The sequence below is a fragment of the Carcharodon carcharias genome, chromosome 35 (assembly GCF_017639515.1).
Source record: "Carcharodon carcharias isolate sCarCar2 chromosome 35, sCarCar2.pri, whole genome shotgun sequence".
In the NCBI taxonomy this organism is placed as follows: domain Eukaryota; kingdom Metazoa; phylum Chordata; class Chondrichthyes; order Lamniformes; family Lamnidae; genus Carcharodon; species Carcharodon carcharias.
The window spans coordinates 567,501-577,632 of NC_054501.1; the positions used below are offsets into that span (position 1 = coordinate 567,501).

At 53.8% G+C, this 10,132-nt stretch overlaps 1 protein-coding gene across 1 annotated transcript in view; it reads left to right on the forward strand.

Annotated features, from left to right (window-relative positions):
• itih6 (inter-alpha-trypsin inhibitor heavy chain family member 6) overlaps positions 1–5,038 on the forward strand; it is an 81,872-nt gene extending 76,834 nt beyond the window's left edge. The window contains exons 18-19 of the mRNA XM_041179653.1: positions 2,060–2,458; positions 4,384–5,038. Of these exons, the coding sequence (XP_041035587.1) occupies positions 2,060–2,458; positions 4,384–4,631 (647 nt within the window). The 3' untranslated portion in view covers positions 4,632–5,038. The remainder of the gene's footprint in view (positions 1–2,059; positions 2,459–4,383) is intronic.
• Positions 5,039–10,132: the final 5,094 nt, after the last annotated feature.

Consider the following 10,132-nt stretch of genomic DNA (forward strand, 5'->3'; position numbering starts at 1 on the left):
GGGAACAGGAGGAGGCCCATTCAGCCCCTCTCGAGCCTGTTACACAGGAACAGGAGGAGGCCCTTCAGCCCCTCTCGAGCCTGTTACACAGGAACTGGAGGAGGCCATTCAGCCCCCTCTCGAGCCTGTTACACAGGAACAGGAGGAGGCCATTCAGCCCCCTTTCGAGCCTGTTACACAGGAACTGGAGGAGGCCATTCCAGGATTTGGACCCAGCGACAGTGAAGGAACGGCCGATATATTTCCAGATCGGGATGGTGAGGGGCTCGGAGGGGAACTTGCAGGTGGTGGTGTTCCCCATGTGTCTGCTGCCCTTGTCCTTCTAGGTGGTAGAGGTGGTGGGTTTGGGCGGCGCTGTCGAAGGAGCCTTGGCGAGTTGCTGCAGTGCATCTTGTAGATGGTACACACACTGCTGCCCCTGTGCGTCGGTGGTGGAGGGAGTGAATGTTTGTGGATGGGGTGCCCATCAAGCGGGGCTGCTTTGTCCTGGATGGTGTCGAGCTTCTCGAGTGTTGTGGGAGCTGCACTCATCCAGGCAAGTGGGGAGTGTCCCATCCCACTCCTGACTTGTGCCTTGTAGATGGTGGACAGGCTTTGGGGAGTCAGGAGGTGAGTAACTCTCCGCAGGATTCCCAGCCTCTGACCTGCTCTTGTAGCCACAGTATTTATATGGCTGGGTCCAGTTCAGTTTCTGGTCAATGGTAACCCCCAGGATGTTGAATTCAATTAATAAATCTGGATTTGAAAGCTAGTCCCCATAATGGTGACCCTAATTGCCCTCAAACCAAGTGACTCACAAGGGCCATTTCAGAGGGGTAGTTGAGAGTTGACCACATTGCTGTGCAGTCTGGAGTCCCATGTAGGGCAGACCAGCTAAGGACAGCAGGTTTCCATCCCTAAAGAGGCATTAGTGAACCAGATGGGGTTTTTACGACAATTGATGATGGTTGTCATGGTCACCATCACTGAGACTTAGCTTTACAATTCCAGATTTTGTTAATTGAATTTAAATTCCACCAGAGTCAATCTCGGCATTTATTTCGAGAGGACTAGAATATAAAAGCAGGGATGTGCTGCTGAGGCTTTATAAGGCTCTGGTCAGACAACATTTAGAATATTGTGAGTAATTTTGGGCCCCGTATCTCAGGAAGGATGTGATGGCCCTGGAGAGGGTCCAGAGGAGGTTCACGAGAACGATCCCAGGAATGAAAGGCTTAACATATGAGGAACGTTTGAGGACTCTGGGTCTATATTCAATGGAGTTTAGAAGGATGAGGGGGGATCTGATTGAAACTTACAGAATACTGAAAGGCCTGGATAGAGTGGACGTGGGGAAGATGTTTCCATTAGGAGGAGAGACTAGGACCCGAGGGCACAGCCTCAGAGTAAAGGGAAGACCTTTTAGAACAGAGATGAGGAGAAACTTCTTTAGCCAGAGAGTGGGTGAATCGATGGAATTCATTGCCACAGAAGGTTGTGGAGGCCAGGTCATTGAGTGTATTTAAGAGCGAGATAGATAGGATCTTGATTGGTAAGGGGATCAAAGGTTACGGGGAGAAGGCGGGAGAATGGGGTTGAGAAACTTATCAGCCATGATTGAATGGCAGAGCAGACTCGATGGGCCGAATGGCCTAGTTTCTGCTCCTAGGTGTTAGGGCTGGCATGGGATTCGAACCCAGGTCCCCCACAGTGTGGATGAGCAGTCCAGGGACATTACCTACTAGGCCACCAACCCCAGCGTGGCTGGTCACCAGTGACAGAGCCTCAAGACAAGGGAGCCAGACACGGGGAGATGAGGAGAACTTGATTATTTTTGACGCGGCCAGATCATGTGATCTGGATTCACTCGCCCAAAATGGGGCGAATTCGTTAAGTACTCGAAGGGGTAAAAGTTGGCAGGGCTACAGGAAGGGGAGAGTTAGGAAAAAGGGTTGGGACTAACTGGATAGCGCTTTCAAAGGGGCCAGCACAGGCAGGATGGGCAGAAGGGCCTCCCGGCCGGCGCTGAGACGGTCAACGTTTCTAACACGGGCCTTAACCTGTCTGTCCTGCACCCCAGGGGTCACCGTCGACGCCCACTTGGTGGGAGCACCGGCCGACCCGCAGCACAAGGACCTGCCCCGGAACTTCATCGACAGGATCACCGTGCGGGTGGTGAGGCCGGCGGCGGCGGGGTCGGGGGTCAGGGTTCAGGAGGTCAACGTCAGCCGGGAAGGCGCGGCCCTGGAAGGGGAGGGCCGCCTCAGCATTCCGTGGGAGCCCCACTCCGTCACCAGCCGGACCGGCTTGAAGCTCGAGGTGTCCCGAAAGGCCTGCCTGAGCGTCTGGGTGGGCGAGAAGACCCAGTTCCTCATCCTTCTCCACCGGTACGACCACCCCTCCTCCCTCCAGCTCAACCACCTCGGCTTCTACATCGTCCATGGTGACGGGCTGTCCCAGCAAGTTCGAGGCTTGCTCGGTGAGTAGAAACCCTTTCACTTCCTCCATTAGATTCCAGTCTGTAACTCACACCCGGCTATCTGTTATTCTATATATAAACTCCCTGAACCCCTCGATTAGATTCCAGTCTGTAACTCACTCACGGGTATCTGTTATTCTATATATAAACCCCCCGAACCCCTCGATTAGATTCCAGTCTGTAACTCACTCACGGGTATCTGTTATTCTATATATAAACCCCCCGAACCCCTCGATTAGATTCCAGTCTGTAACTCACTCCCGGGTATCTGTTATTCTATATATAAACCCCCCGAACCCCTCGATTAGATTCCAGTCTGTAACTCACACCCGGGGTATCTGTTATTCTATATATAAACCCACCCCCAAACCCCTCGATTAGATTCCAGTCTGTAACTCACTCCCGGGTATCTGTTATTCTATATATAAACCCCCCCCGAACCCCTCGATTAGATTCCAGTCTGTAACTCACTCCCGGGTATCTGTTATTCTATATATAAACCCCCCCGAACCCCTCGATTAGATTCCAGTCTGTAACTCACTCCCGGGTATTTGTTATTCTATATATAAACCCCCGAACCCCTCGATTAGATTCCAGTCGGTAACTCACACCCGGGGTATCTGTTATTCTATATATAAACCACCCCCCCCCCCGAACCCCTCGATTAGATTCCAGTCTGTAACTCACAACGGGGTATCTGTTATTCTACATATAAACCCCCCGAACCCCTCGATTAGATTCCAGTCTGTATCTCACTCCCGGGTATCTGTTATTCTATATATAAACCACCCCGAACCGTTCGATTAGATTCCAGTCTGTAACTCACTCCCGGGTATCTGTTATTCTGTATATAAACCCCCCCGAACCACTCGATTAGATTCCAGTCTGTAACTCACTCCCGGGTATCTGTTATTCTATATATAAACCCCCCCACCCCAAACACCTCGATTAGATTCCGGTCTGTAACTCACTCCTGGGTGTCTGTTATTCTATATATAAACCACCCGAACCCCTCGATTAGATTCCAGTCTGTAACACACTCCTGGGTATCTGTTATTCTATATATAAACCCCCCCTGAACCCCTCGATTAGATTCCAGTCTGTAATTCACTCCCGGGTATCTGTTATTCTATATATAAACCCACACGAACCCCTCGATTAGATTCCAGTCAGTAACTCACTCCCGGGTGTCTGTTATTCTATATATAAACCCCACCGAACCCCTCGATTAGATTCCAGTCTGTAACTCACTCCCGGGTATCTGTTATTCTATATATAAACCACCCCAAACCCCTCGATTAGATTCCAGTCTGTAACTCACTCCCGGGTATCTGTTATTCTATGTATAAATCCCACCGAACCCCTCGATTAGATTCCAGTCTGTTACTCACTCCCAGGTATCTGTTATTCTATATATAAACCACCCGAACCCCTCGATTAGATTCCAGTCTGTAACTCACTCCTGGGTACCTGTTATTCTATGTAAAAACCCCCTGAGCCCCTCGATTATATTCCAGTCTGTAACTCACTCCTGGGTATCTGTTATTCTATATATAAACCCCCCGCGAACCCCTCGATTAGATTCCAGTCTGTAACTCACACCCAGGTATCTGTTATTCAATATATAAACCCACCGAACTCCTCGATTAGATTTCAGTCTGTAACTCACACCCGGGTATCTGTTATTCTATATATAAACCCCCCGAACCCCTCGATTAGATTTCAGTCTGTAACTCACTCCTGGGTATCTGTTATTCTATATATAAACCCCCCGAACCCCTCGATTAGATTTCAGTCTGTAACTCACTCCCGGGTATCTGTTATTCTATATATAAACCACCCCAAACCCCTCGATTAGATTCCAGTCTGTAACTCGCTCCTGGGGTGTCTGTGGTGTGTTGACGGACCTGGTGCTTTGTTTTCAGGTCAGTTCCAGCGGGCTGACCTCCGTCTCCAGAGGCGGACGGTCCCTGGGAATGCCGGAGAGCCGGAACAAGGCGAGCTGAGTTGCGGAGGTCGCCGGGTGTCCGTGACGCTGACCAGCCGGACTCTGAAGGACTCGCCGCTGCCGGCCCACCGGGCCCCGTGCTGGCTGGTGCACCGGGAGGACGCCGCCCGCCTGTTGGACGCCCCCTACGCCGGTTACATCGTGCCGCGGAAGCCTGGCTCCTGAGGTCCCCCTCCCCCCCTCCCCTCCCCCGGCCCGGCGGCTTCCGGCCCTCTCCGGGGTCTGATTTGGGGCTTTGTCTTGGCCGTTCCCCCCTCCCCCCCCCCCACTCGCGCTTCTAAAACACCCACCCCACCCCCGCCAACCACCTCCAAAATGGCGGCCGCCGCAGGGTGGGCGTTCCGCCATCGTGTTTCACCGTCTCGCTCCACACGCCCCTTGAACCTGGTCGTTACTTTGAGCTTCGTGGCTCCTTAGCCAAGTCTGGCGTGAGCCGGTGTGACGGCCCCTTCACCGCGCAGGTGGAGGCCATTCGGCCCATCCAGTCCTCCATTGGCGCCCTGAATGAACCGTCCCACCTCGTCCCATTCCCCTCTCCCCCCCCCCCCGCCCCCACCTCATCACCTCGCGCCCTCTCTCTTTTCAGGTGGCAGCCCAATTTCCCCCTTTTTTGGGTCCCTCGATCGAACCTGCACACGCCCCCTCCCCCACCCACCCTCCCCCGGGGATGCCCCTCCTAGACTCCGGCCTGCCCTCTCGGGGGTTGCAAACCTTTCTCCTCACCTCACATTCACTCCTTTGGTGCCGACGGTTTGGAACCTCTGCCCTCTGGTTCCCGATGGTCTCTCCAGTGGGGACAGTTTCTCACTGTTTCCCTGGCACAACCCCAACCCCCCACCTCCAGGACCCTGAATGCCCCCGCCAGGTATCTTCTCAGCACCTTTTCTCCAAGGGAAACGGTTTTCCAAGTGGGATGCGGAGAGTGGAACTGTGCACGATATTCCGAGTGGGATATGGAGACCGGAACAGTGCACAGTGTTCCAAGTGGGATACAGAGACCGGAACAGTGCACAGTATTCCAAGTGGGATACAGAGACCGGAACAGTGCACAGTATTCCAAGTGGGATACAGAGACCGGAACAGTGCACAGTATTCCAAGTGGGATACAGAGACTGGAACTGTGCGCGGTATTCCAAGTGGGATACGGAGACCGGAACAGTGCACAATATTCCAAGTGGGATACGGAGACCGGAACAGTGCACTGTATTCCAAGTGGGATATGGAGACTGGAACAGTGCACAGTATTCCAAGTGGGATACAGAGACCAGAACAGTGCACAGTATTCCAAGGGGGATACGGAGACCAGAACAGTGCACGGTATTCCGAGTGGGATACGGAGACCGGAACAGTGCACAGTATTCCAAGTGGGATACGGAGACCGGAACAGTGCATGGTATTCCGAGTGGGATACGGAGACCGGAACAGTGCACAGTATTCCAAGTGGGATACAGAGACCAGAACAGTGCACGGTATTCCAAGGGGGATACGGAGACCGGAACAGTGCACGGTATTCCGAGTGGGATACGGAGACCAGAACAGTGCACAGTATTCCAAGTGGGATACAGAGACCAGAACAGTGCACGGTATTCCAAGGGGGATATGGAGTTGAAAAATAGAGGCATTGAGTACAAACTAGTTAATGGTGGACCTTTATCAGGCTCTGGTTAGGCCCCAATCGGAGCCCTGAGGCCTGTGGCGGCTGCCACACTTTAGGAAGGACGTGAGGGTCCCTCGAGGCGGGGGGGGGGGGGGCGAGGGAGATTTACCAGAGTGGGGGTCCAGGGACGAGGGGGATTTTTTTTAGCGACGAGGTTGGTTTAGAGAAGCTGCAGTCGTTCCCTCCCCGGAGCGAAGGGAGATTGAGGGGGGAGATGCGATCGAAGTGGACGAGATTAGGACAGGGTTTGGATAAGGCGGGTGAAGAAAATCTGCTCCCGTTGGGATTGGGGGGGGCGGGGGTGGTGGACACGCAGATTGAAGGGTTTTTGGAGGGCGGGAACGTGAGGTTAAACAGCGATTGGTAACGGGCTGGAACCCGCTGTCTACAAGGACAGCTGGAAGCGGAGGCGGTGAGTGGTTTGAAAAGGGAATTGGACAGGAGCTTCGAGGGAAACAAACCTGTTGGGTTCCGGGGACAGAGCAGGGCCCGGGGGAGGATGGGGAATGACTGGGCTGGTGTGCGGGAGAGCTGGCATGGAATCGTTGGGCCAAATGGGCCTCCTTCCACGTCCCAATGACTCGGGGTGATACGGAGGCTAGGACTGGGCGCAGTATCCCACGCGGGGCTCAATGCATGTCTAACATAGCTTCCCTGCTCTTGAATTCCACCGATCCAGAATTGAACCCGGGTCTGTTGCTTGCATCTTGGATGCCGAAATGAATGAGGGTTGGGGTGGGGGGTGGGGGGGGTTTGGGCGGCGCTGTCGAAGGAGCCTTGGCGAGTTGCTGCAGTGCATCTTGTGGATGGTACACACACTGCTGCCCCTGTGCGTCGGTGGTGGAGGGGGTGAACGTTTGTGGATGGGGTGCTGATCAAGCGGGGCTGCTTTGTCCTGGATGGTGTCGAGCTTCTCGAGTGTTGTGGGAGCTGCTGAACTTGAGGGTAGAAGGTTAAGGGCCGATCTGGTCGAGGGGGGTTTAAGATGATTAAAGGGGTCGTAGAGTCACGAGAGCTATACAGCACAGAAACAGGCCCTTCGGCCCATCCAGTCCATGCCGACCTATCCATTCTAACCCCATTTTCCAGCACTTGGCCCATAGCCCTGTTCGAAAGAGTTGGTAGAGAGAAGCTACTTTCTCGGGTGGTTGTTGGGGTGGGGTGGGGGTTACAGTATTGGGGGAAGGGCTGTGGAGAAGCAAGAGTCTGCAAGGGAAAGAATTTGTGTGGCTAACGTGACAGCGGAGACAGGAAACCAGCACGACTGCAGCCAGCTCCTTATTGCTCCAGCGTGACTTGTTCCTCATCGACTTTCGATCAAAGACTCAGAACAATATCAACATTAGATCAGGACTCTCCCACCTTTGTACAGCAGAGTTTTACAACCCAAGCCCCTGTCAAAGGTAAACACGATCACCTCAGAGTCTCCAACACTGAACAAACATTGTGATTAAATTCTACCTGGCAGCTCCACTCCTGTCTCTGAATATATTAACATCAGTAGAGATACAGTCAGTAACAAAGGGCGCTGGGGGGTAGAGGGGTTACTGAGTGACATTGTGAGGAAGCTGGATTAACATCAGTAGAGATACAGTCAGTAACACAGACGCTGGTGGGGGGAGAGGGGTTACTGAGTGACAGTGTGAGGGAGCTAGATTAACATCAGTAGAGATACAGTCAGTAACACAGGGTGCTGGGGGGAGAGGGGTTACTTAGTGACAGTGTGAGGGAGCTGGATTAACATCAGTAGAGATACAGTCAGTAACACGGTGCTGGGGAGAGCGGTTACTGAGTGACAGTGTGAGGGAGCTGGATTAACATCAGTAGAGATACAGTGAGTAACACAGGGCGCTGGGGGGAGAGGGGTTACTGAGTGACAGTGTGAGGGAGCTGGATTAACATCAGTAGAGATACAGTCAGTAACACAGCCCTGGGGGAGAGGGCTTAGTGAGTGACAGTGTGAGGGAGCTGGATTAACATCAGGAGAGATACAGTCAGTAACACAGGGCGCTGGGGGAGAGGGGTTACTGAGTGACAGTGTGAGGGAGCTGGATTAACATCAGTAGAGATACAGTCAGTAACACAGGGCGCTGGGGGAGAGGGGTTACTGAGTGACAGTGAGGGAGCTGGATTAACATCAGTAGAGATACAGTCAGTAACACAGGGTGCTGGGGGGAGAGGGGTTACTGAGTGACAGTGTGAGGGAGCTGGATTAACATCAGTAGAGATACAGTCAGTAACACAGGGCGCTGGGGGGAGAGGGGTTACTCAGTGACAGTGTGTGGGAATCGACTGAAATTTAAGACAAGTTTTTATATTTAATATGATGACAAAAGTTCATAAGAGTTGCAATATGCACAAATACTAAATGGGACTGATGTGTTTATAGTGCTCTCTGGTGATGATGCTATTTAGCGTGTGGGGCTGTCACAAGGCACTGGTTTTGAAATCACTCCTCCCAATTCTTCTGCATCCCCAATAGGGGAATTGGGTGACTGGAACCAGAGTTTCAGTGCTCAACCAATCCTGGCACAAAGGGTGAAGGCCTGGGGCCTAGGTTTGCCCTGGTGACCAGTTCAGGCACACGGTTGATGGCCTGGGGCCTAGGTTGCCCCAGTGACCAGTGCTAGCTGGCACACATGGTGAAGGCCTGTGGCCGAGGTTGCCCCTGGTGACCATTCCTGGCACACACAATGAAGGTCTGAGGCCTAGGTTAGCTCTAGTGACCAGTGCTGGCACACGTGGCGATGGCTTAGCTGTGGTCTAGGATAGCCCTGGTGACCAGTGCTGGCACACACAGTGAAGGCCTGTGGCCTAGATTGCCTCCAGTGGCAGTGCTGGCAGGCATGGTGAAAGCCTGTGGCCTAGATTGCCCCTGGTGGCCAGTGCTGGCACACACGGTGAAAGCCTGTGGCCTAGATTGCCCCTGGTGACCAGTGCTGGCACACACGGTGAAAGCCTGTGGCCTAGATTGCTCCTGGTGGCCAGTGCTGGCACACACAGTGAAAGCCTGTGGCCTAGATTGCCCCTGGTGACCAGTGCTGGCACACACAGTGAAAGCCTGTGGCCTAGATTGCCCCTGGTGGCCAGTGCTGGCACACAGGGTGAAGGCCTGCGGCCTAGGTTAGGCCTGGTGACCAATCCTGGCACACAGGGTGAAGGCCTGGGGCCTAGGTTAGCACTAGTGAACAGTCCAGGCACACATGATGAAGGACGAGGGTCTAGGTGAGCACTGGTGACCAATCCTGGCACACAGGATGTAGGCCTGGGGCCTAGGTTAGGCCTGGTGACCAATCTTGGCACGAAGGGTGAAGGCCTGGGCTTACGCTGTCCAATGACCCAATCCCAGGACCCAGGCCAAAGCAGAGTGACCGACCATCCAGGATTTTCCAGGGACTGTCCCGCAATTTCACCCCACCTTACGCAAACCTTTTCTGCCCCGGACTTCTTCCACCCCTGTCGACTTTGTGTCAGCGCACGCGTTGACCACCACCCTCCCCACCCCCACCCCCCCCACCCGAAGTGCCGCGGCTTTTGCTCGGGGCTGACCAGCTGAGGGTCGGGGGGGGTTCTTTACCGAGCTGCAGTTGGCAAAGAGAATTCACCAAGGCGCCTCCACCTCCCAGAGTCTCACCGGCACCCGTAATACCCGTCTCGGCCGGAGTTGGCCACTCTGGGCCTCAGGCTTGTGGCCCAGGTTCCCCGAGCGGCCAATCCCAGCACGCAGGCCGGAGGCCTAGTCCGCGCCTGACCACGTGCCAACGGGTCGAAACCCGGCCTGAGGGAAGCAGCCGAGGTGGCTGAGGAGATTGACGGGGTAAATGAGGGGGTTCAGGGGGTTCAGTCCACTGCAAAGGGAGGTTTTGCTAAGTTGGGAAATATAATTCAAAATGAATCATGAACCGAATTGTCCATCTCTCTGGTGCAATGAATGCCTCAAAAGAATGACAGATGCCAGCACTTTGCTTGTCAACGGGTTGGCTCTCCCTTCCTTCTCTTTGTATTATAA